Consider the following 26,466-nt stretch of genomic DNA (forward strand, 5'->3'; position numbering starts at 1 on the left):
AAGATTTATTGCATCTATCAAAAGGTGTGTTTTTCACTGTTAATTTGGGGCAGGGCTCAGTGACTTATGTTTTACAAAGCCTTCTGTTATTTTTCTTTCATAAAAAAAGTCTCTGCACAAAGTAAGTGGAAAAATGTAAATATGAGTAGAACTGCAACGAGTACTGTAATGTGTGTTGTGTATAAATATATATAAATATATATAAATATGAGTAGAAGGTGCTGATGCCTGCATGTGGCACCTTGGGAACCAGAAGTGCTGGTGAAACCCCGCCAGAATCCCAGTCCAGGCTGGGCCCCCGGCCTCGGTACCTCTTTGCTTGAGATGGCTGCGGGTGGTGCTGATTTAAACCAGTCTTTTATCAGCGCCTTGGGGAAGACAACGGGGCACAACCACGAAGTATGTTCAGGGAAGGGAAACGAAAGTGGGGAAGAGTCTGTAGCGTATTGAGGAGTGGCTGAAGGAGCCGGGAGTGTTTACCCTGGAGAAAGGGAGGCTCCAGGGTGACCTTACCGCTCTCTACACGTCTGTGAAGGGAGGTTGTAGCCAGATGGGGACCGAGCTCTTCTGCCAACCAGCGACAAGAGGACACAGTGTTAAACTGTGCCAGGGGAGGTTTGGTTTGGACATCAGGAAGAATTTCGTAACAGAAAGGGTCATTAGACCTTGGAATGCGCTGCCCAGGGAGGTGCTGGAGTCACCATCCCTGGAGGTGTTTAAGGGAAGACTGGACGTGGCCCTCAGTACCCTGGTCTGGTGGACATGGCGGTGTTGGGTCAGAGGTTGGACTCGCTGATCTCAGAGGTCTTTTCCAGCCTCATTGATTCTGTGATAACCAGGATGCTGAAGCACCAATAGCCACAGCCCTCAGCTCCAGCTCAGTCCCGCGGCCGCCCCCGGCCCGGGCGGTGCCGCTTCCCCACCGCGGCCATGCGGCAGCAGCGGCCTCTCCCGCCATACCGGCGCAGCGGCCGCTGGGACTTGTAGTCCGCGGTCCAGGAAAGTTCTGCGTTGAGTCTGCGCATGAGGACTACATCTCCCGGCTGTCCTTGCGGTTTGTTTTCCTTCAAACCAGCCCCAGGCCCGCCCCTCCGGTCCCTCCCCTCCGGTCTCTCCGTGTCCCGCCGCGGCCACCGTCGCCGGGCCCCGCCGCCCCGCCCCGCTCCCGGCCCTTTGACCCCGTTGTTATGCCGGGCCCGAGCCGCCGCCACCGCCTCCCGTAGCGCCCGGAGTCGCCCCCGCCTCGCGCCCCGCCCGCCGCGCCCGCCGCGCCCACCCCGCCCCGGTCGCCGCCGCCCGTCTGCCGCCCGCGCGCCCAACGGTCCGCGCCCGCCGCGCCCGCCCGCGCGGGAGGAGGAGGAGGAGGAGGAGGAGGAGGATGAAGGAGATGAAGCAGAGGAGGAAGAAGGAGCGCACGTGGGCCGAGGCCGCCCGCCTGGTGAGGCCGGGGGGGCGTCCAGGGAGGGGGCCGGGGAGCCCCGCCGTGCCCCAGGGCCTCCCCACCACGTCCGGCCCCTCCCCGAGTAACGGGGCCGGCGGCGCCGCCATCTCTTTCGAGGGGGTAAAAGCGGGAGCCGGGCCCGCCTGGAAGGCGCGGGCGATGTTGCCAGTTCCCCGCCCGGTCCCGCGGCTTCCCGCGGTTCCCCTACCGGCCGCTGTGGCCGGGGGCTCCTGCACGGTTGTTTTCCTCCCTCCGCCCGGTGGGAAGGAGCTGCGCCCAGGGCGGTGCGAGCGCGGCCCCCGGCCCGCAGCGGCGAGCTGCCCGCCCGCCGGGGGTCCCAGCGGCCTCCGCCGCCTCCCGGCCCGCGGGGCTGCGGCGGCTCCCGGGGTGGGACGCGGGAGGTGCCGTCCTGCAGCGGTTCAGTGCGTACCGGGCAGGGCTGCGGGAACGGTCCGGCTCATTCTCTTCCTTTCAGATGGTTCTAAACCTCTGTGGGAGGAACCGGAGCCTCCGGAGAGGGCACGGCCGCTGTCAAAAGTTTCTGGTTTAATTAGTGAGGGTGCGGGTTCCTTCTGTGCACCGGCAGCGCCCGAGGGCCGGTGGCGTGTGCCGGGCTGCCGGAGCAGCAGCTGGGCTGAACATCCCTGAATCAGCCCGTATTTGGTCACTTTTGGGTTTAGGAGACGTGGCCATGGAGATGTCTCAGTCCTTTTGTCTTAAAGAATCTCCTTGTTGAAGGCTTCAACTTCCAAGCCCAGCTTTGCTCTGGTGGTGTCTGTGGGAATGCCGCTGTCATTGGACCCTGTTAGTGGGAGGAAGGTGACTTCCCTCTGTGAAGCCTTTGAGCTGGAACCTCAGTTATGAAGTAGGAAATCTAAAAAAGAAAAATAACTTCAGTGTCTTTCAGTGAGCTAATCAGAGTTTTGATTTAATGGCTGCATGCTGAGGTGTTTAAGCTGGCTGTCTGGCATTTGGGTGGAAGGAGCTGGCTCTCTCCGGGTGACACAGTGACACAGGTACAGCAGTGCCAGGGATGAAGTAAGGGATGATCCCGTGGTTCCCCCCATAGCCCTGTCAGTGGTGTACAACTCATGGGGGATACACGTGTTCCTTCTGTGTAGCCCCTGGACTTCTGCAGAAATGGATTTACAGAGCTTGAGGGTGGCTTTTTCCTTGCTTTTTCTGTTGTGTGTGTTTGTTTTGGTTTTGCCAGCCCAGGTTATGCATTGAAGCATGTAAAAACATTCAGAAGGATCAGTGTGGGTGAGTCCAATGAAGCTCGTGTCTTGTACTGAGGATGTTCAGGATAATTCTTGGTGCTTCTGAGTAAGATTTTTTTGGCTATTGGAGTGTTTTCTTAATGCTTGCCAGGAGAAAACCTAATCAGAAAAGCATCTGACTTCCAGCAACTTGCATCATCTTTTCTGTGTAAATGATAATATTTTAGACCCACGTGGCTTTGCTTGAAAAACTGGAGAAGGTAGCTGCATAAGGCAGCTACTGTGGAACTTCAGTGCAGGAGCCTAGTGATTTCGTTCTCCATCCTGCATTTCTCCTTGGGATCCAGGTTCTTTGAACCAGGTGTGTCACTGAAGGCAGCAGGGGTGCTTTCCTGGTAGGTGACCCTGGGGGCAGAGGCTGTGCTATGTGACCTTGCACAAAGTCAGTTCATTCAAACATCCTGAGCTCTGACAGATGAAAAAAATCAGTATTTATAAGCTGCCCAAAGCAGCACATGAGACTGTGACTGTAAAGCAGTCACCTAATACACCTCATCACCCTTGTGTGATGGGGAAGGCGTTTCTTCACACAGTTCTTCTCACCTGTCTTTTGGCCAGGACCTCTGGCACGGTGGGTGCCTGAGATACCTAAGACTCAACAGCATCTTAGAGCCATTGATGAACCAGAAATAGAACGATCTCATACTAGATTATCCACTTCAAGAGACCTACAGTTGCGTAGCTGCACTTCCAGCTTGCAGGACTGATTGTAAATCCACTAAAAATAGATCTTTATTTCACACTAGTCTTACACATGCTCCCTGTCAAAATGCTTTTAATTTCCCTCTCTGACGTGTGCTGGTGTATTTTGTATTCTGCTCAAGGTTTCTGAGAATCACAGGCAAAAGTGTTCTTCAGTGTTGTTCCTCCTACAGAGCCAAAACTCTTCACGTTCTATAAAATAAACCTTTAAAGGTTCATCTGGATGCCCAAAGCTGTGGCAGGACCCCACAAGTCCACACATCAGAGCTAGATGACCAGTAAATTGAGGAAGTGATGTAAACTTCCATAATTAGGGGCACAGGCACCCTCAGCTATCAGTGCTATAAATAGTTGAGGGGGGGGGAATTCTGTTTTGGGTGTAAGAAAGAGCCAATGTTGAAGTTCTGGGTGGAAGGCTGATGTGGTGCTGGGAGTGTCAGGTTGGAGAGGGATAGAAGGGACAGTGCTGGAGACTGGGATTTGGTGTCTAAAGCTTGCAGGATCCTCTCTCCCCCAGTTCTTCCATTAAGTGCTCTGTACACTTAATACAGCTCTAGATTGGAAATTGTTCCCCTGAGCATAGATTCTTTTATCCGTATGTAAATGCTCCTTTGTGCTCAGTTTTAGGCCACATACTTCGCTTGCTGTGTCTGTCACTTGAGAGGTTTGAATAATTCCCTGATTTTTTGGAACAGACGTGTTGTATTTTGCAGATCTCACTGGGCTCGGGAGCAATGAGTTTCCCCGTGTCAGCTGTCTGCAGCCTTTGAGTGATGGGGTGACAGCTCAGGAGGGAGGCATAGAGACCTTGTAACCTATGGAGGGAGAAAAAAGTGTGATGGAGCTGTATGGAATTTAATTAGTTTACTCTCTCTCTGAATATGGCTCATCACTTGCTTGGATTTTTATTTACACTCTTTGTGTTTTCATCAGGTTTTAACTCAAGTTAGTTCTCTAATTCTCTCCCCCATGAGATTCTTACCTCATTCTCAGAAGCTTGTGAGTTTCAAGCATACGCAAAATACCCGTTGGGTGGATATGATTTGAGAAATTCCATTTGTAGAATCAAGGTTTAGATTGGAAGGACCTTAAAGATCATCTCGTTCCACCCCCCTGCTATGGGCAGGGATAGCTTCCACTAGTCCAGGCTGCTCCAAGCCCCATCCAACCCAGCCTTATCACACATACAGTTGAAGTGCAGAACTGCAGTTGGGTTTTTTGTTACTTGTGGAGGGTGGAGATAGTCTAAGGTGCAAACGTTGGCCTGCACAGCTTTGGGGTGATTTTGCTCATGTCCCATTGGCATGGCTGCTGCAGTGATTCAATTCTAGATGTTGCTGATGGAAATGAGGCACCTGGGTCCTTCCTCTGGCTTCCCACACGAGTCAGACTGAGAGACAGCACCGTGTTGCTGACTCCTAAAACGTGGGGACAGATGACACCAGGGCTGTGCATTGTGCGGCCGTGGTGCTGGGGGAATTTACATCATGGTTATGATCAAAAAGTTCCTGAATAAATTCCTGGTGCTGCTTTCCATGCCTGTTCCAGGCTGTGGCCCGTGTCTGTCTCACCCTGTTTTTGCCCGTGGCCCCAGGTCTGTGGAGCTGGGTGCCTTTGCATTCCAAGAGCAGCACTGGCTGCTTCCAGGGAAGGCGCAGGAGCCGGCGTGTGGTCGGCAGCTGTGGGGTAATCTGCTCCCAAAGAAAGTGCGTGGTTTACATCTACTGCAGCTTATTTTTTGCTCATTGTTTCCTGTTTATGTGGATAATCTTCTTATCCACAGAAATGTCCGGTCCTCTCTTTGAATACTTGAGTTCTTCCTTCTAGTCATTTCGGAGCAGTAAGTTCCACAGGCTTTAAAAAAAAAAAGGCAATAACCTCTTTACTTCTTTGTATATAAGTGACAATTCTATTCTTGATATAATATATGAAAGGATGAGTTGTTATTTATTGTGTTGCCTTTTAGTATCTGATTTTCTTCATTTTATGTCAAAGGCAAGCACTCTAAAGTCTTTTTAGTGTCTCTAGCCAGATTTTTTTTCCCAAATCCTGTACTATTTCTTTGTCCTTTTCTGAATTCTGTCCTTCTCTGACATGAATTCTGACTCTTAACTTGTGGTTCCCTTCCTGGGATGGAGTGAAGATGAAATGAATGCAGTAATCTGAGGAAGGTACAGTACTGGGTTGTGTAGCTGCACAGTAATACTTCTAGTGACAAAAAAATACTGGATGCTTTGTGGAGAGGTAGGAGAAGGTTTTACATTGTTACAGGTCACTGACCACTGTTCAGTTTGGAAGGTTTATGTGGCAGCAGCTCCATGTAATGTATAGTGAAGTCTGGTAAAGCTTCCATTGGGGTCAAGGCCAAATTCGTCTGCTTTTTCTCCTCCATGTTTGTATTTCAGTTAATTAGGGAAGAGATGAAGTTAAAGCCTTTGTGGTTTTGATCTCTGTTCACCAGGATCTTGAGGTAGCCTGAAATTTTACTGTGTGTCTTTGCAGGTGAATCAAGTTTGAAGAGACACATTATTGGGTTTGGGCCACAGCTGATGGAGTAGTTCTGGGAATGCAGAAGCCAATTCTGTAATGACACTTGGTCTTTCTGTCTTTTCAGGTGCTGGAAAATTACTCAGATGCTCCTATGACCCCAAAACAGATTCTGCAGGTCATAGAGGCTGAAGGTCTAAAGGAAATGAGGTTAGTATTGATGATTTTTTTTCTAAACCAGTGTGGAGCATGGGGGAGGCAGTGTATGAAGGCTGGTGTTGCTTTATACAGTTCTGCCTCATCCCCAGCCCACTTTGCTTCCCTTTTTCTCTTTTCAGCCTGGTAATTTCAGATGACAGTACAGACATTTATATACAGATTGTGAGGGGTTTTTTCACTGATAATAACTGGAAGATGTTCTTGGATTTTTTGATAATATACAGAGTCCCTTCATCCATCTATTGTGAAATAAATGCCTCTTGCAGATCAGGCCCCTGCATTGTGCTGTACTTACCACTCACTCGCATGGTTCTCACATAAGCAGCTCCCAGCAGTTTCTGCTATTGTGACCTAAGTTTGAGAACAGTTTAAGTTTTATGTCCTCTGATGCTTCATTTCTAGAGCAGACATTATGTTTTAGAAGAGACAATTTTCTCTATGTCACTGGCTTATGCTCAGATTGTTGAGCACCAGGAGAGCGCAGCTCACATCACACAGTTGTGGATCTTGACACTGTAGGGAGGAGATGCCCATCTCAGAGTGGGTTTCATGTGGAAAAGAACCTGATACAAAGCCTTGGAAAAGGCAGAAGCAGGAGACTGCTTTCCTTGGTTAAGTTCCTGTGAGCTTCTATCTGTTTCCATGACAGTAGTAGAAATACAGAGTGTCTTGCAACTCAAAGAAAGTGGGTAACTGTGATAGTCCAAATGCCTCAGTCACTGCTGCCTGGCAAAAAAAACCAAAAAGGGAGTTTGACTACCAGAGGCACAAAATGCTGCTGTCCAGGGGTGGACTTCTGGGAAATCCAGATGCAAGGACTGTCTCTAGTCTTGTTTCTCCCTCGTTTTGTTTCTGTGGACTGTTTTTCACTGTGGTGTTTGCATTTCCTGAACCTGTACTTTACCCAACTACAGAAGGTAAACTGATTTCTTCTGGGACCTAAATGTCAGCTTGTTTCTGCTCCTTGTTTGTGTAAAATCAGGAAACAGCTGGGGTATTTTGAATAGTGAAAATCAGTGACGTGTACAGAGGTGTTGGGTGTGGGACCTGCTGTTGTTTGAAGAGGCATGAGGCTGGTGTGTACTGCTGCATCAGATTTGGAACTGTTGGGACCTTCCATGGGCTTACAAGAAGGCTGGGGAAGGACTTTTCACAGGGACATGTAGAAATAGGACAAGGGACAGTGGCCGTAAGGTGAAGGAGGGTAGATTTGGATTGGATATTAGGAATAAATTCTTTCCTGTGAGGGTGGTGAGGTCATGACACAAGTTGCCCAGAGAAGCTGTGGCTACTCCATCCTGGGAAGTTTCCAAGGCCAGGCTGGACAAGGCTTGGAGCAACCTGGTCTGGTGGAAGGGGTCCCTGCCCATGGGAGGGGATTTGGAACAAGACGGTATTTAAGGTCCCTTACAACCCAAACTGTTCCATCATACTGTGATCCTTCCTGAGAGCTTCTCTGGTTTGGATATGGGCAGTGGTTTCAGTAGAATTCAGGCAGATTTTAATGAGGACCTTCATAAGAGGAGCTTTGCTTTAATCAATCTTCTACAACTCTCTCACATAAGTCCTGTTACCTAAGCAGGCAGCTGAAGATCTCTGTGCACAGGCTGTCCCCTGCCAAAGATAATAGCAGGGCTCTTCACACACATAAATTATCCTGTGCTTTCCCAGTTTTTACAAGTGACCTGTCACAGTGTGTAAGTAAAGACCAGACTTGGGAACATGTGTCATGCTAAATCCCACAAAGCTAACTCATTCCTTTAAAGGTCGGTGGTTTCCCTTGGGATATCTGCTTTTCCTTCCCTGGTCATTTATTCTCTGCTTTAAGAAAAAATTGTTTTCTTCAGAGTGTGATTGTTCACAGAAGAAAGGCAGCGAGCCTGCCTGGCTGAACATGCAGCAGGCTTTGCTGGTGCTTTTATAGAAGCTCTTCCTGAAACTCCATTTCCTGAAGGAAATAGCTCAGTGCCTTGAGATGTTTTTCCTTCTGAATCAATTCTGAGGTGGAGCTCCCTGGTTTGGGGGTCACGCTGCTCTGCTGGGAGGGCCGTGTTCCATACGGGGCACTGACATTCCCATGAGCCAGCACCATGCTGAGTTTAGCTCCTGGCAGAGTTTTAACTGCTTGTTTTTTTTCTCTTGTTTCGGGGAAAATTACTTACTTTGCTGTTTTAAGAGAGCTCTGTGGCTGGTGAGTGTGCTTGGAGTGTCTGGTAAACACAGAGGGGGAAAACAGTGTCTAACAGGACAGAAGGCTGGAAAATTTGTTCACATGATTCAAAAGTGATACAGAGTAACTTTGCCTGTTGCCATTGCATGTGAAGAAATGTCCAAAACCCAAACATATGCAAGGTGGAAACAGAAACTGTTGCGTTTTCAATTTGAGAATGATTTTCTTTGAAATATTTTATCTCAGTCCAGTTTTCAGTTTCACTTTTACTAGGAATGCAGTTGATAGTGGTGTAATATGTCTTCCAGACAACTTTCTGCCTGTGCATGTGGGATTTACTGGAAAACACCATATTACGTGGCAGAGCAGTTCCATCAGTGTGAGCGTAGGATGGGGCTTTAACCGGGGACTGATGTAGGAATTACCAAATTAGAGCATCAGAGCCTTAGTATCGAGCTCTGCCCGAGTAGTTTGGTGACATATCAGGGAGATATTGCAGTAACACATGCGTCTACAGTTTGTTACATCTTTCCACTGCTGAATAAATCTAGGGGTTCTATAAAATCAATTCAACACTGAAGGATTCCAGGAGAGAAGGGGAGGAGACAGGTAATAAAAGTCAGAAATGTCTAAAATCAGGCGAGGATAGCTTTAAAATTGGTGTCACGTTTCCTGTTTGCTGTATGTGCAAGGCTGATGTACAGGTCAGAATGAAACCAGTGACGCTGTTCTGACTGAAGTGCTTGTCCTATAAAGTTAATGGTATCACCTCTATTCCTCTCATCAGCTAAAGGATGCCCATTTAACCAGATCTTTCAGGCTGTTTTCTTGATAATCTATTTCTAAAGCTCTCTCCTTTCTCTGTCTCTGTTGCAGTGGCACATCTCCCTTGGCCTGCCTCAACGCCATGCTCCACTCCAATTCCCGGGGAGGGGATGGGCTCTTTTACAAACTGCCCGGACGCATCAGCCTTTTCACACTCAAGGTAAATGCTGAGCTCTGCTCCCAGCTGAGGGCCCAGGGGTGAGTCCTGCTCCTTGTGCAGGGCTGAGTGTTACCCTGTCACTCATGAGCAGTGAGATCATCATGTGAGAGAGGGTCTGGAATTCATTATTTCCTTGGAGCTTGTACCTTTCAGATATGTTCAAGCCATCTATGATAAATTCCTTTTAAAAATCCCCCAACTATTATTTCTTGAATTGCACAAGCAAGATGAATCCTCTTACTGCAGTACCTGGTGTCCAGCTCAGGTGACTGCTCATCAGAACAGACCTGTGCACTCCCTTGCTGCCAGCCACAAGGGAAAACAGCCAGCCAAGAAACTGGTCTAAGAGCTTGCAGTGACAAGTAAAACCTTAATAGGAACATGTATATTCATTCTTCTGGCTGCTTGTTCTGTGTTCCACTACATACAGTGTTATTTAGCATCAGTATTTTCCTCAGGTCTTGAAATCTCTCTGGAATACTTTATTTTTAGTTTATTGTTCCAGTAATATTGAAAATGTTTCTGGTCTTGAGCTTTTCTTTTGTGTTGTTTTGTACTGTTAGATTCCCTGATAAATATTAACTTGATAGATCTCAGCTATTTCATTTCCATATTTTTTTCTGCTGTTAGAAAATCTTGTGAAATTGACACATTTTGCTAAAAATAGATGTCGTTGAAATGGCTTTTATAGTACAAGTAGGAAATATGTCTCCTAAGCTTGCTGTCTTAATGTTTGGCCACACTGATGCTACTTGTTCTTCCATAGTGAGATGCTTCTCTTTAATAGGAACTTATTGCTTACAGTGCAATGCGATGCAGTGCTTACAGTTGCAGAAAATTGTGACACATTATGAACCTTTCTATTAAATTAATTATTATTAACCTGGTATTTTGGATGTGTTACTTGTCTAGGACGGGGCTATAAAGTGCTCTTAGTTTAAGTGACTTCTGTTCCATTATGAGCCCAAATATAAGTTAAAATACATTTCTGTATCAAGGATCAAAACGGGAAAAACAGAAGGTTAAAGTATATCCAGTTAACTGTCTGCTCCCATTGGTGTAGATTTGGGAGGGAGGGAGGGCTGTAGCCAACCCAGTTCTGTTTCCCCTCCAGAAAGATGCCTTGCAGTGGTCCCGGAACCTGTCAGTGCCAGAAGGGGAGGAGCTGGAGGACACAGCAGATGCAGAAAGCTGTGGGTCCAACGAAGCCAGCACTGTGAGTGGTGACAATGATGGTAAGTGTCTGGTGACATTAACCTTTAACTCTAGGACCTACTTCTGTGTCTGACTGAGAGCTCATCTCTTTCAGTGTCTCTTGATGAAACTTCTTCTAATGCCTCGTGTTCCACTGAATCTCAGAGCAAGGGACCTGCTACCAGGGAGAGCTACAGAACTGCTTCCCAGGTAGGAAAAAGTGGGACTAACGGGAAGGATGAAGCCTCTCAAGAGGAGCTTTCATTACCACTGTGGTATGACAGGGACTATTTGTGCACAGGTGCCTCAGAGAGAGTTATGAGTCTGTCTCCCTGGGCAAGAGGTGGCAGGATAGGGAGGGATCATGTATGGGAAGACAAGAATTGTCTGCTAGTCCTAAATGTTTTGTTGCTTGAAGATTCAGCTAGGAGGAGCCAGGCAGCTCTTTAACTGAGGAACATGCTGCTTACTATACCCTTCCATAATGCCTTCGTTCCTTTGTTTTGGTTTTGGTTTCTCTCTGATCTGCAGACAACCAAACAGAAGAAAAAGACGGGTGTGATGCTGCCACGGGTGGTGTTAACCCCACTGAAAGTAAATGGGGCACACATGGAGTCTGCCTCAGGTGAGCATGGGTTTGGGGGATCCTAATGACCTCACAGACTTCTCTCAGTCAGTCCCCAGTCATCTATGTTTGCCTGAGGATTTCTATAACACTTGCTGAGAATGAGTGAGACTGCAGAGTTGTGTGGATGTTTAACTCACTCAACATAGTTGGTACCTGGGCATTACTCAATATAATAGCAGATTTGATAGTAACAGATAATTCCTGTACGTTAAACCACTCTCCCAGCAGGGCTTTGACTGTTCTTTGCATATTTTTATGATGTTGTTTTGCTTTTAGGCTTCACAGGAAGGCACGCTGATGGGGAGAGCAGCAGCACATCCAGCAGCAGCAGCAGCTCCTTGGCCCTGTGCAAAACCAGCCTGCGCAGTAGGACAGAGATAAACAGGGATCCTCCACAGCTGCTGAGGGGCATCCGAAAGCCCACAGCTGGTATGTGCTCCTGGTTAAAGGCAGAAGAATAATTGGTGGTAGTGAAGTTCACGTGTGTCTGAGAAAAGATCACCAGGAGGCATTTGATGACCTGAGGTCACAAGCCTTTCCACCTTGGAACACCTTGTGTTAGTGATACAATTGTTTAAAAGTTTGCCTGGTCTGAAGAGCAGCATTGAGAATTATACCTGAACTGAATGGCAGAATTCAGAACTGTGACCTTATGTCAGAATTCCAGATGTTTGTTAATTACTGCACTGGAGAGTCATTCTTCACACTTGAATACCGCAGTCTTTATCATCTCTCTCGCTCCTTTTGCTGTTGTAGTTTGACATAAATTTCAGCCCGTGATGCTGAAATACTTCTCTACAACAATGTTAATTTTATTTGCCTGTCCTTAAACTCCAGGACAAATGAAACGGAACAGGGGTGAGGATATTGACTTTGAAACCCCAGGCTCCATCCTTGTCAACACAAACCTGCGAGCGCTGATCAACTCCAGGACCTTTAACGCACTTCCATCACACTTCCAGCAACAGCTGCTTTACCTCCTGCCTGAAGTCGATAGACAGGTATGAGCACTCAGTTATTTTCCCTTCCCTGATTACCCCTTCAGTGTGGAACAGCTGGAGAAGATGTGCTCTGTTTGTCCTGGGTCTGTCCTGCTAGGTGGGGGCTGACGGGCTGATGCGCCTCAGTGGCAGCGCTCTGAACAACGAGTTCTTCACCCACGCTGCACAGAGCTGGAGGGAGCGGCTCGCTGATGGTGAGTGGCTTTGTTTTCCTGAGTGCCTGGGGAATAGCTGCTCATTTTTGTAGGAGTTTTGGTTTTCTTTCGCAGTTAATGAGCGGGAACTTAGTCTAGTTTTGCTGCGTATCAAGCTATGATTCCCCCAAATCAAAGATACAATTCCTTTTGGTGTCATGGGACCTTCAGCATTAAGTGGTGAAGGTATAAAGCAGTGCCAGACTTATTTTTCCTTAAATGGTGGCCTGTCTGTTAAAATATTATTTTTTTCCGGAGCCACAGGCAGCACATGGATCCAGAGTGGGATGGGGAGCAGGGTGTTAACAGCAGGTCTGTCTTTCATATATTTAGCTGCTGTACTGTTCCAATATTATAGGTTGCATTTGCAGAATGAGTTTTGTTTGGAGCTGAATTCCAGTCTCTTGTTTCCATGTAGGTGAATTCACCCACGAGATGCAAGTTCGAATCCGGCAGGAGATGGAAAAGGAAAAGAGAGTGGAGCAATGGAAAGAGAAGTTCTTTGAGGACTACTATGGGCAAAAGTGAGAAATTTTACCACATCTATCCTGTTTTATCCATGTTTGTGCAGGTGGCAGAGGGTGTTTCTGTTCGTGGATACCTGAGCAGATGTAGTATGAACTCCTTGGAAAACAGGTTGTGGGGTGAATTATTCCAGCTGTTACTCTGGGAAAATCCTTAGTGGAATTGGCTGGGTTTAGCAGAATTTTGTAGCCCATCTCTGTTTCCAAGGAAGTTGTTGCTATTTTCCATCACAAATTTTTGGGTTTTTTTTCTCATTCCATATGATAGCATTGTGGGATGTGTGGGTTCTCCACTTGCAGGGTGAGTTAATGAGGTTTTGATTACTCTCTGCCTGTATTTGCGCTATTCAGTATCACTGAAATTGGGGTGAGCTTTAGCTTTTAGCTGACTTTTGTGTTTGTCTTATAGGTTGGGCTTGACCCAGGAGGAATCCCAGGCGCAGAATTCAGTGCAGGAGGACGCCGAGAACAGGACAGAGCTGTCTGTTAAAGGAGAAGCAAGGCTGCCGCGTGGGCCCACCACACGCCAGAGGGACGGGCGCTTCCGGAAACGCTCCCGGGCTGACTTGCGGTGCCGGGCCAGGAGGAGCCTGTACAGACTGCGGGAACCTGAGCACACGGAGGCTCCCAAAGAGCCTGCTCCCGTGGGGCCAGATCCCTCAATTCATAAAGAGCCAAAGCCTGAGACAGACCTGAAGAAAGATGATCTGAGCAGCCCCTCGGCTGCAGGATTGAAGGCAGAGAGTACCGAACTACACCTCTCTCCAGAGACTTCCAAATCAAACAGCAAATCAGAAGATCCATCATTGGCAGCTGCCAGCAGAATTCCCAGTTTGCCCCAGGAGAACTCTGCTCAGGAGTCCAAGGAGCAGAAGAGGAAAAGCTTTGAGGAGTCTGCCTCTGCGTCCTTCCCCGAAAAGAAGCCCCGGCTTGAAGATCGTCAGTCCTTTCGTAACACAATTGAAAGTGTTCACCCAGAAAAGCCACAGCCTACTAAAGAGGAGCCCAAAGTCCCACCCATCCGGGTAAGAAAGAGCTTTAGAGCTGCTGTGTCTCAGGGCTGCCGTGCTCAGTAGTATCAAAACATTATTAAAATGTCAAGCGTTGCCATCTTAAGGGAAGGAGTCGAAGGGTTTCATTGGTAGAGCTGGTGAAGTGCCTCTGACTGCTGCGGTTTGCTGTCGTATTTAGACAGGCAAAGAATGGAAAATCATCCCAAGGTCTTTGCACGAGAGCACAGGGTAACCTTGACTTACTCCCTTCATTTGCATTTCTGTGGATACAGAAACACTGCCTGAAATGAGCTGACTTACTGCAAAAGACCTTGAAATCGTGTTCTTTATCCTGTATAGTTTCTGAGTTCTTTTCCTTTGCTTTTGGACAGAATCGCAGTGTTCCTCCTGACTTTTCCCATTTTGACCAGGATTCCCATTTTGGTAGTTTCAGGGCAGTCATCCTAGTGTAGAGAAGACCAGTTTGATTCTGAAGACTGGAATATAAATAACTTATTTCATATTTGCCTGCAGGCTCTGGTAAAACAATATTAGTGTGAACTGAGCTTTACAGATTACACAGCAGAGGTTGTGAGACTGTGCTGCTTCCCAAATTAGTTTCTAAGTTGAAATTTTTGTTGAATCTTTGTGCTAAGAATTGTGATGAGCAGTTACCAGTAAAACACATTTCTCTGGAGATGGTCAATGTTAGAACTTACCACATTACCCTTTCTTTCAGATTCAACTTTCACGTATTAAACCACCCTGGGTGGTTAAAGGTCAGCCCGCTTACCAGATCTGCCCTCGGATCATCCCCAGCACGGAGCCCTCCGGCCGGGGCCGCCCCGGGGCCCGGACCCTCGCAGACATTAAGGCCCGTGCTCTGCAAGCCCGAGCCCAGCGTGAAGCCGCCACTGCCGCCATCGGAGGAGGGGGCGGCCCCGGCGGGGGCAGAAGCACCGATGAAGGAGGAGGTGGAGGAGAATCCAGTGGCCGTTCCCAGCACAGGAGATCCAAGAGAGCTCATGGAAAACGTGCGTCAGATCTACAGCGAGCACAACTACAGCTGTCTGTTCATCTGAGTGGAGGGAAGGCTGAGTCCAAAGGGGCTGCTCAGGAAGCTGGCGTGAATTCCTGCCTCTCTTCCAGACAAGATCACTCTTCCTCGAAAAGTGAAAGGAGCAGCATTCCGGGCTGTGCCATAGGGTCAGGGGTCACTCAGCCTGGTGATGGGTCACCCAGGAGGCCGTTCTGTGGTGCTCTGACTGTGTCATCCTTGGACAATGCAACTCCTGAGAGGCAGGAGGAGAATCCTGAGCAGCTCCTCCGTGACCCAAGGACCGAACTCCCATCTTGTGCTGCATCACAGGAGAGCACAAAGCTGGAATGTGTGGTTCCTGTGGTGACTGGTCTGTTGTGTTCTGGGGGGCAGGGAGCTGGGGTCAGTCCCACGGGAGACAGGGCTGTGGTGGAACTTGGAGATGTTGGTGCTCCCACCATACAGCTGGATTATCCCTCTGATGTAAAGCAAAATTCCTCCAGTTGTCCTTTTCTGCCAGAATTGTCATCGGGTGTCGCAGAATGCCACGATCCAGAGAAGGTGTCTGGTTTTAGATATAACAACTCCAAAGCATTTCTGGAAAAATGTGTTGCTGATAACACCTCCAAAACAGTGACTGCTGGAGTGAAGAAAGTGATCCCTGCAGTGTGTGACGCTGCACAGCTGCAGGCAGGGAAAGGCAGTGATGGCAAACTGAGTAATGAGGAACAAAATGCAGAGGTTCTAGTGCAGCCCTCTGTGCATGGAGACTTTATTTCTCAGGATAGGATAGATACCTCTGAAAAACTCCTGCAACCAAGGGAGAGGTGCCCCAGAACCGAACCAGAAAACACACATCAGTCCACGGGAGAGATGCAGGAGTTGAAGAGAAGTAGAGATGAAGAAATACAGAGTACACACAGTGAAACAACAGACACTGCTTCTGACTGGGAAGGGGACATGACTGATGAGAATGTGGAGGTGGAGATGTGCTTCAGAAGTGTCAGCTGTAGGGAGGTGGCTGGGAAAGGCTCTTCCTGTCACAGCAGCAGTGAGAAGCACAATGGGATTAGGTCAAAATTGTCTGTGGAGACAGAGAGTCCGGCCTGTTCTGGGGACTTGGTTGCACCTCCACCTCAGAGGTGGGGACCCCAGAAAACTGAGCATCCAGTCAGCTCTGCTCGGCCCATGTCCTCCATCGAGACCAACAACCCTTTGGTGATGCAGTTGCTGAAGGGGAAGCTTCCACTGGAAGAAGTTCTCCCAGTGTCTCACGTCAACATCAAGCTGGAAATTGAACAGCCAGTGCTTCAGAAGCAGTCAGAAAGCCTCTCCCTGCAACTGGACAGAGGCAGTGGTCACTGTTTTGGCAAAGAATCTTCTCCAGATGTAGGAATAAAGATGAGTGCCCAAAGCAGGAGCAATGATCATTCAGTGAGATCTTCCATTGATCACCAGGAAAAAACCCGTGGATCAGGGGCAGCATTGCCTAGAGCAGAGAGTCCAGAGGATCAGGCTGTCCCAGAAAAACATTCCAAAGTTGATTCGACTTTAAGCTGCCAAGACCAACTGGCAAACGTGGCAAGTGCCTCTCCGAAGTCTGAAGATGTGGACCCTCGGGAAAGAACATTTTCTTCCTGTAGCTTTGAGGAGCAGAAGGAGTTGCCCAAGGTCCAGATGCCACAGCACAACCCATTAACGAGCGTCACAGCAAGTCAAAGCCCGGAGAAGCTGAATGCCTCTACAGAGCCTCGGTTTTTATCTCCAGCTGTAACTTCTCTTGGACCAAACCAGACAGGAGGTACATTGGTCAATAAAAATTACGGTGGGGTTCAAGGCAAAAAGCTCTTTGGTTCTGGTTTTCCTACCAGCCCCAGCGTGAGGCTGCATCACTCCAGAGCTTTGGATCACGTTTCAGCCATGGGAACTTTGTCCCCCGGAAAACAGATTGCCTTGGATAAGGGCTGTGCATTGGGAGAAGGAATCCCAGCTGCCAGGGAGGAATGGACTTCAAAACAGCACAGCAGCGCCCCAGGAGGGATCAGAAATGAGAAGGTGCTGATTTGTGGCAGCCCAGCCAAGAGTAATGCAGAGAACCGGGGAGATGTGGCCCAGCAGCCCACAGAACTGGCCAGGCACACACAGAGAGAGCCACTGGTCATGGACTGGCCCTTCTTTAAGTTTTCAAGGGATCCAGGAAAAGGACAGAGTCACCCTTTGGAGCCTTCATCCATCCCCTCTCAGCTCAATATCAAGCAAGCATTTTATGGGAAGCTTTCAAAGCTGCAGCTTAATTCCACCAGCTTTAATTATTCATCCAACACTCCGGCTTTCCCCCGAGGCCTTGCTGGGAGCGTGGTGCAGCTCACCCACAAAGCGAACTTTGCTGCGAGCCGGAACACGGCCCTGGCTGTGCAGATGTTTGCTGACAGCAGCAGCGTCGAGGAAATTTCGTTCCAGTGCTCGTGCAGCCTCAAAGCCATGATCATGTGCAAAGGCTGCGGCGCCTTCTGCCACGACGACTGTATAGGACCCTCTAAGCTCTGTGTATTGTGCCTTGTGGTGAGATAATAAATTATGGCCATGGGACAGGTTGTATATTCAGTGTGTGTATTTTGATAATGACTGATCCTAACGCCTGTACACAAAGTACACAAAGTACTCTCTGTTCATAGTAGAAACGCTGTTACACTTTGTTTTGGTGAGGAATGTTGAGCTGCCTTCCCACGGAGATCGACAGTGCAGAGCTCATTCCTGCTCACGGGGACACCCTGCTCTGGGTGGGCTGTGCCCCATGGGAGCCATCCTGCTGCTTCCTGCAATCATGGAAATTCCAGGTGTGCTCTGGTATCGCGCTGAGGCTGACGCCGGGGGGGAGCGGCTGTTCGCTGTGGCAATCCCTGGATCTTCTGTGGAGGAAATCCTTACATCCAAAGGAACTGGAAGATGGTGTTTGCTGTTTCAGGGCTGCACAAGGTGAGGCCCTTCAGTCTTCCACTCTCCCTTTCTGCCATCTCCATTCCTATTTGTGTGGGAAGTGCCGCTGTGTGGTGAGTGTAAACAGAGAGCTGCCCTGCAGGGATGGTCCCGCACGGTTTTTGGATGCTACAGCAGGATGTGGTGCCCAGGGATGTGCTTTGCAAGTGGTTGTGGAGCCGTGTACAGCCCACCATGTGCCACATGGAACCCATGTGAAGGATGCAAGAAGAGGAAAAAAAATTTGGGGCAAGTGCCAAGCAAATGCCTTCTGCTGGCCTGCAGGAAGCTGTGTGGCCAGGGAACTGTTCCTGGCTGAACTGGCCCAGCGGCTGTGCCTGCCTCCTTTGGCCGACTTCCACAAACTGCTGTGAACACTGGAGGTTCCCTGGAGCTCAGTAATAGGGGCAGTGATCTCTGCACTGCAGCTTTGTGATGAGGACCTGAAACCCTCCAGCAGTTGAACACCTGTGAGCATCGAGCTGTGCATCTGTGTGATCATCACCTAACATTTAAAGCAGTGTTCTTTCCTCTTTTTTATTTTCTTTTTTTTTTATATATTTTCATTCTTGGATGTATAAAGTGAATTATTTGACTCCTGTAAGTATCCTCTCTGCATCTGTTTAATCATATATTTATATGTTGTACACAGTACTGGCCAACTCTGTAAATGGATGTAATGTACATAGAGCATAAAGGGGTCTTTTTTTTTCCTTGGATATCCAGGCTCTACAGCAGTATTGCATTAAAGTGGTGTTAGTTATTGTCAGAGCCACTGTATTCTGTCTTGCCTGACGTGAGGCTCACCACACTGGGGTCTGGGTTCCGACAGCCTCCCCGTGCTCATGGTGCCCGGGTGGACTGTGCTGTGCAGGCTCAAGGATGACCAGGTGGGATTTGCTAAGCTGAGCTCACTCCCCGGTTGCTCATTTAAGCTCTTGCCAGTTGTTGCTGCACCTGAGCTCCCAGGGCATGGCTGTACCTGCACTGCAGGGAGCTGAATGAACATCCATGTGCATCCAGAGAGGGAGAGCAAAACTGCAATTCTCCTTCTCCTTGGAGCAATTCCTAATCAAGAGTTAATTGCTTCAGTGAGGGGGAGAAGCCGCTGGCTTATTCAAGCGGGCAGTAGCAAGAATTTTAGGGAGTTTATTTTCATTTTTTTCTTCTCGTCCCTTTTCCAGCTCCATCCTACCTCCCTTCACCATGCACTTTCTTTCAGCCGTGCAAATTCCTCTTTCAGCCACAATCATGAGGGGTGGAACAAGTTCAGTCCCTGAAATGGTTTTATCCTCAACACATCCACCAGCCTCATCCCACGAGAATGAGAGCCCGGTGCAGCGTCCCCCCGGCCTGGGCAGGACTGCGGTGCCGGTGGGGCCAGCAGAGGTGTGGAACCTGCTTACCAAAGATGGGGAGCGGAGCAGGGGGCTGGCTCTGCCTCCTGGGGGGCCATGCAGTGTTCAGCTTGGACTGGTCTGGGGGGCAGAGCCCTCGGGGGGCCTGCTCATATCTGTCCCTTGTGCTATTGGAAAAATAAACACTGTAAAATCTGCTTGTGTGGTTTCAGTCCTTCTTCTGAAATCCTCCTCCATTTGAAGCCAATGTGGCTTTTCCTTTCCTCCCTTTTAACTGCAGCTGTTCCAGAGCTCTGCTGAAGTCGCTAAGGGGAGGGGCTGTTTTGCTGCTTGGCTTTGTTAAATCTGGTTTTATGCACTTAAAGAGCACTGAAGATGGTGCAGCTCCTGGAGAGATGCCGTGTGGCTCTTGGGGATTGGACACCATGAAGGCTCTGAGAGCCACAGGGGGGTTGTGGGACACTGGGGGGGCTCCCCACAGTCACAGGGGATCCCTGCCCTGCTGGGGTGACGCCTGTGGGCACCAACACTGAGGCTTTTCCCAGTGTCAAGGCAAGTCCTGCTGTTACTGCCCTTATTGTTAGATAAATGGATCTAAAAATGTTTCTCAAGAGCCTAAATGTGATACCAATTACAGTTTATTGAAACTACTTGAAAACTCTCTTCTTGGCCAAGTCCTTTCTCTTTTCTGGGCAGTAAGGAAATAACATGAATTACGATGTTACATGTCCGGGTTCTCACTGCGTGCACGTTCTGCAGGGTGAGCAGGGATCTCCTGCCTGGGGCTGTGGGAGTGCTAAGATCCCTGTGGTGACACAATCCCTGACTTCCTGACATTCCACAGCGCTACCACTGCAGAACAACAGCGATGCCCTCTCACAGGAGCCAGGACTGGGGCAGCAGATGGTCCAGCACCAGCATTTGGGGTGAAAAAAGGCTTTTGTGGTTTTTGGTGGTTCATTGATGTTCTGGCTCTGGCAGGCTGTCTGCACACAGAATACCTGGATAATCTAAATAAGCTACATACGGGGAATGCAAAAAATGGAGTTGTTACTTAGCCAAGCTTTAAAACTCAGTACTTAATCCTTCCCGGTTTTATTGGGGTGGGGGGTGATGGCATCAGGATTAGCTACCTCTGGAATAGGGGAGCTTGGGGGTTTCAAGAGTAAAACCCATTAACATCAGAATTTCACAAAGAGCAATACACTTTTTTCCTTTTTTTTTCCTCTCTGTGATATTTGTGTGCCAAGTAACAGATTTTCTCTCTCCCAGCCTGGCTGCTGTTTGGCTGTGGCTCTGCTGTGCTCGGCGGGGCCATCTGCAGGCGTGGCGACATCCTGAGTCGGTCCGGCCAGGGAGCTGTGGAAGCCTCAGCAGGTGATGCCAACTGGTTTGCCCGGCCCTGCTCATCCCCGAGGCTTGCAGCCCCCTCCCATGCTCCCTTGGAAATCTGGAAGCAAAGCTCAGCCAGAGGCTCAGTCACAGACCCTATGGTGTCAGGGACACAGGGCCGCTGGCGCTGTCCTGCCAGACATTAATGAATTCTGTGGATGCTCCATTTGGGATGTGCTGTCCCAGGTGATCCTTTACAAGCACAAACATTCAGGTGGGTCCTCCCGGCCTCGCTCCCGGCTGCAGCTTCAGCAAATCCCGGGAAGGGGAAGCCCACCCGCCTGCCCCACCAGCATCCCCACACCCTGGGCAGCTGCATTTCCATAGAAGCTGCAAAAAACCCGTTAGACCCTCTGGGTCTCCTGACAATCACACCAGGAGATGGTATCTATACAGCGCTTGAAGAGGAACATTGATGGATGCAAAGGTTTATTATATTTAGTGAATAAAGCTGATAACGAAAAATCAGTATTTTCCATGAGGGAGAACTTTGCACAAACTTCAATGAAAACTTTTTTTTTTCTTTTTTCTTTTTTTTTCTCACAAAAACCAGACACTTCACAAAATTAATTTTGTCAAAATATAAGTTAAGCATAAAACTGGTGCCTTGCCCCCTTTGTGAGTGCTGCCACTGCTCTCTCTGGTACCCACGCTGTCTGTTACGGAATGGAAAGCACAGCTTATGTCAACAGGACTGAGAGATGTTTTAGTTTTTTTTTTTTTTTCTTCCTTTTAACACCTAAATTTAGATCCCGCTCTGGTGACTGATGGCACCGACCTCTCGCACAGGGCCTGGGGCGAGGGGCAGAGCTGGGGCCAGCAGCACCCAGCGGGGCTCGACAGTGGAGGAGAAAGCCCTTTTTGTTATACAGTGTTTATTAAGTAGATTCAGTCTTATATATGATATACAGATTCAAAAGAAAAAAAAAAAAGGATTCCACATACTTATGAAATCAGTGCATTTAGCAAGTAATACCATGGAGATAACAGCTCGATTAACAGCTCATTGGTCTTTGTTAAGTGAGGGGACAGGGAGTTGGCCTGTGCTAATCATTCCACAAACAGAACAGAATTAAGTTGCATCACATATATAATAGACACACATTCTAAGAATTAAAATATTAAGCCACATTTACTGGAAAAATCCACAGTATATAACACAAATAACTCTTATCAAGCTCGTTGAGGAGGAAGTGCTCATCTGCTTAAGAGCCACATGAAGTTGCATAGGTGCCTATCTGCAAAAATATCATTTCCAAAGGAGTCAATTGATTAAGCAATAAAGTGTCACCTTAGAAGCTGGATTAAGTGCCATACGCTTTCTATGTGAGCCCTCGGGAAAGCAGCAGCTTCCCAAAGAGCCTCTTCTGCCTCGCTGGGAGCCTCCCGTGGGACCGCGCTCCCACCCTCCATCCCAAGCCAGCGGCCGGCTTGGGCGAGCTCACCCCCTTCCCTAAAGTATTCCCAATTCTGCTCAGGAGTGTTTTCCCCCTGCTCCCTCCACTGCTCCCCTACACCAGCTGGGAGCCCTCCTGCCTGTGTGGGAGGAGGAGGAGGATGGGGAGGCAGCAGCACTGCCCAGATCTGGTGCTTCAGAGCTCCGATCCGTACAACTACTGGGGGGAAAAAAAAATACAACAGCTTGTGCAAAACCCAAAATTGCTTAAAGGGTGTCGGGGTTTGTGGGGTGTCCCTCGGGGCGGGCGTGTGGCGGTGGGTGGGTGAGGCTGTGGCTGGGTTAAGCAGACGAACTGGGTGAGGGGCAGCTTCCTCTTCAACAGCAGGTCTGGCAGAACACACGGGGTCGGGAGTTCTGTACATGTAAACAGTACACTTTCACTGAGTCCAAAATTAGGAGCAAAAATACAAAGGTTCACATTGGTCTTAGGTAGATACAGGCGAAGAACTGAGCTGTGCAGCTCCGAAACAACTGAACAAAAGTTTCTAAAGCACCACTAAATTATATAAAAATCAGACCATGGACGGATTGTAGTTGGTGTCTGGTGAAATACTATGCTACCTTGTAAAAAGTTTTACAAAAAATTACAAATCAAAAGTATATTAACCCTCTGAGTTCAAAGCAGCATTTTTTTTTTCCATGAACTGGTACTAAATCCGACGGCCGCTCCAGGAGGGAAGTGGCCCTTGGGATCGGGGAGGTACAAGTTACATCTGCTCACAACCCCGGGAACGCTCTCCCATAGAGAAACAGCGTCATGGGAACCGCACATCCAGGGCAGGATGGGTGTGTTGAAATAAAATCAAATTTACAAAAAAAAAAAATCTCTTTTTTTTGACCAGTGATCAGCTTTTCTTAACCAAACCCAAGACCATCCAGACCATTTGCTAACCCAGCATTCTCCTTCCACCTCTCAGATATCTGGAAAGCCGGTGTATTCTGCTCCTGCTTGTTCCTTCTCGTTGAGAACCTGGACTAGCAATTCCTGACCCCGTCCTGCCCAGTGAGAGCGCAGGAATGTGGCTGTGAACAGTCCTGGAGCACAGGGAGCCACGGTGGAGCATGGAGCAGCTGCAGAGCACGGAGATGTCTGTGGAGCTCGTGCCAAAGGAACCAGAATGCTGTGGCTCACACAAAAAAAGTAGGAAAAAAAAAAGAAAAAAAAAAAGAAAAAATATCCCTGACAGAAATTCGGAGTCAATCCCGTTTGTTTCACAACTTGTCCCAGATGTGGCTGTCACCAGGGCTTTGGGAATCTGAGTCTGTACCATTCAGCTGCAGGTTATGAACATCAGGTGCTGGGACAGGGCAGTGTTGGGCACCCTCCTTCGTGTCCTCTACAGCAGTTTGACCACGTGTGAGCGCTCCTGAACTTCCATATGTGCCGAGACAGGTTCGGAGGTGATCAGGAATGACTTGGATAAATAAAACTTAACCCAACTGTGGCTGTTGGTGGTCTGTCCGTGTGCCCCCGGGTTACCTCTGTTGCAGTACAAACTGATGGCAAACTTATGGCTAAAGGTTCCGCTGCCTCTGGCAAGGAGGGAGGCACGGGCGTGGGTGGGAGACCACGGAGAGGGAGAATCCCGGGGCAGCGATTGTCTCTGCCTCTCCTGCCTGAACGGTAAGACTTTCACAAATGGCTGCGGTTACAGATTTTGTCAAAGGTTTGTTACTTCATGGTATTCACACAAAAAAAAATATTTACATAAATTCCAAGTATGGGAGGATGCAGTGGACAAACCAAGCAGGCTTGTGAAGTGCTGGGGAAAGCGTTAAGTCTGAGCCCTGGCTGGGGGCTGGCGTCGCCGGGGCCCCCTCCCCACGCTCCGCTGCTGCGGGCGGGAGGGGATGGGTGTGGCCACGATGCTCCTGGTTCCAGCATCGGCTCAGGTCTGTGAGCCACCGTCACCTGGTCTCTGCACTGACCCCTCAGCTGCACCCCACGGTGAGGGGCTAGGTCCCTTTTCTCCAAATGCTACGGAAAGTTTAGGGTTTGGGGAAAACAGTCAATGCAACGATTGATCCCTTCTGCTGTGGGGCCAGACACACCTGGCCTCAGGAGCCAGCAGCTTTTTCTGTTCTGAGACTAAAAGCAGGGTAAAGTTTTGCTTCTCTTCCAGTGTGTGGAGCATCATGGGGTATAGAGGGTACAGGGGAACTGCCCGGGCCTGCTCCTGGCCGGACCAGCGGCTGCTCAAGCCTGTGCCACCAGCGTTGGGCCCTGGAGCAGCAGCCCCTGGCCGCTGGCTCCGAGTGGCCAAAAAATAAGATAAAAACTGGCTCCAAACTAAGAACGTTTCTACCTACAAAACAGCTTTACACTTATCGAATTTCTATCTCATGGTGTGGATTTCAGCCAAGTGAGGGGCCTGTGGGGGACAGGGTGCAGCGGGACCCTCGCTGGTCTCTGCACAGCTCCAGAGCACGTTGCATTGCTGGGCTGGGCTCAGCACCCCTGGCCGGAGCGAGGTCCCTGGGTTAGCAGCACTGGCAGTAGGTATTGCACTGAGCAAAACGAAGTGCATCATTGTGGGGGGGTGAAACAGGGCAGAATGGTCATCGGACTACGGTTCTTCCACACTTTGGGAACTGTGGGCTTGTTCCAGGACTGTGAGCAGGGAGGGGGAAGGATCCTGGGCCCCGGAGAGGATTTTGTCAGTTCTGCTGCTCAATGCTGCCCGTCTCTCCCCGCAGAAGGGGGCGGTCACCACTGCAGCTCACCTGTGGGGTGAGCCCTGGGGCTGCCCTGCCTCACACCCCCGCGGGTGCCGGGGTTCGTGTCCCGGTGCTCCCCCGGGGCTGGCTGCAGACGGAGCGGAGCGCACGGCCGGGACCCCAGCCGGAGGTTCCAGCCTCCGCGGCACAATCCCCATGTCTGCAGCACTCACTGCTCCCAGGACCAGCGCTGCCAGTCCTGGAAGAAGCCCACGATGGAGTGTGAGGTAGAGTACGGACGGTGACCGCAAGACAGTGTTTCTCAGGTATCTCCTTCCTTCCTTCCTTCTCTTATCTGCAATGACTTTAATGAGTACGAGATGTCCTTCCAGCCGGAGGTCTGCTTAGCTTGCCAAGTCTCTGCGGGAGGTTCAGACCCCACTGCTGCTATGGGACCCCTTAGAACAAAGGCCTAAGCAGGACGCTTGCGCTGCTGTTCAGCTCTCACCTACGCTCATTGGAGGCTGAGCAGCCTCGATGTCAAAGGCTGGATGGCAAACTTGCTCCCTGTGGGACAAGGGTTCACCAGAGAAACAGGCAGAGCTGCCTGGAAATTAGTAGTGTAGTGATATGGAATGTGTTATTTCACAGGAATAAATTCCTTCTGATCAGACAGACAAAAAACTGGCAATCTGTACAAACTCAAAAGAATCCATTTTCAGAAAAATAAATTACTAAGGGGAGAGGAGGGTCCATTTCTCAATAAATATGTGATTCAGCTCACCTAAGACTTGGAAATTATCCAGGGATGGGAATCTAACATTTGGGTCCACAAAGGTTATTCTAAATACATCTGCAGCCCCAAACCTCCCCAGGCTCCCTTCTGCCCTTCAAAGTCCCACATCCTTCCAAGCTTCAGGGTTTGGCTTCTGGTCAGCCAGAGGCACGATGTTGGTATGGTTCCAAAACGTGTCCTTGTGCCTGAAGTCCCAGGTGCTTGGAGTGTAAAAGAAAACAGGTCTTTTGGATCCCACCTTCTAAAACTACATGTGCCCACCACGTGGTGGGAGGACAATGGTGGTCCTGAGCAGGACACCGCCGGGAGCCTCTTTCTAGCAGGTATAAATTGTCTTGTCGACCGAGGAGCGATGCAGACACGGGGAGTCAGTTCTGCTGTAAAATGAGGTTTTCCAGTTCGTCTGCAGAGCGGAGCAGGAACGCCGCTGACTCCCGGTAGCCGGCGATGAGCTGCCGCACGGCGCTGATCTCCGTGGGGCTCAGCTGGGCCGCCTGCATGCCCCGGCTGGTGCTGTTGGAGGGGGCTGTGCTGGAGGCCCCACCTTTCATACTGAGATCGGTCGGACCTGCCAAGGAAAAGTGAGAGGGAAGCTCAGGCACAGCAACTTTTCCCATGCTCATCCTGCTGTGATTCCAGACCTCTGCACCACTTGGAAGGTCCCCACAGTGCCCAGATAATGTGAGGAGCTCCCGTTTACAAAGACCCCAGAGCAGCCACTCACTGCCTTTGCAAACCGGAACACAAGTCCAGAGGAGCTCACAGAGATGCTCCAAAGGCTAGAGCGCCTCTGCTAGGGGTACAGGCTGAGGAAATTGGGACTGTTCAGCCTGGAGAAGAGAAGCTCTGGAGAGACCTTAGAGTTCCTTTCAGTGCCTAAATGAGTTCCAAGAGAGCTGCAGAGGGACTTTGGACAAGGGCATGGAGTGACAGAACAAGGGGCAACACCTTCAATCTCACAGAGGGCAGGC

The 26,466-nt window shown here is 49.5% G+C and overlaps 2 protein-coding genes across 4 annotated transcripts in view; one reads left to right on the forward strand and one right to left on the reverse strand.

The window, feature by feature from the left end:
* Positions 1-1,304: 1,304 nt before the first annotated feature.
* Positions 1,305-19,387, forward strand: ASXL1 (ASXL transcriptional regulator 1). Its single transcript, XM_014890102.2, has 12 exons — positions 1,305-1,438; positions 6,038-6,120; positions 9,176-9,284; positions 10,399-10,519; positions 10,594-10,688; positions 11,010-11,103; positions 11,383-11,535; positions 11,944-12,107; positions 12,205-12,301; positions 12,720-12,825; positions 13,235-13,850; positions 14,557-19,387. Exons 1-12 carry the CDS (start codon positions 1,379-1,381, stop codon positions 17,425-17,427), a joined length of 4,569 nt encoding a protein of 1,522 aa, XP_014745588.2. The 5' UTR covers positions 1,305-1,378; the 3' UTR covers positions 17,428-19,387.
* A 1,607-nt stretch (positions 19,388-20,994) lies between these two features.
* NOL4L (nucleolar protein 4 like) overlaps positions 20,995-26,466 on the reverse strand; it is a 63,385-nt gene continuing 57,913 nt past the window's right edge. For all 3 annotated transcript variants that reach the window (XM_014890103.2, XM_088174892.1, XM_014890107.2), the window contains one exon: positions 20,995-26,063. In XM_014890103.2, the coding sequence (XP_014745589.1) occupies positions 25,864-26,063 (200 nt within the window). In that variant the 3' untranslated portion in view covers positions 20,995-25,863. The remainder of the gene's footprint in view (positions 26,064-26,466) is intronic.

Source organism: Sturnus vulgaris, chromosome 17, assembly GCF_052056855.1.
Source record: "Sturnus vulgaris isolate bStuVul1 chromosome 17, bStuVul1.hap1, whole genome shotgun sequence".
NCBI lineage: Eukaryota > Metazoa > Chordata > Aves > Passeriformes > Sturnidae > Sturnus > Sturnus vulgaris.

Coding starts and splice junctions, on each gene's coding strand:
- ASXL1 (XM_014890102.2), top strand. CDS start 1,379: ATGAAGGAGATGAAGCAGAGGAGGAAGAAGGAGCGCACGTGGGCCGAG. Junction 12,302..12,719: donor GAGGGAGCGGCTCGCTGATG/GTGAGTGGCTTT, acceptor GTTTCCATGTAG/GTGAATTCACCCACGAGATG. Junction 12,826..13,234: donor GAGGACTACTATGGGCAAAA/GTGAGAAATTTT, acceptor TTTGTCTTATAG/GTTGGGCTTGACCCAGGAGG.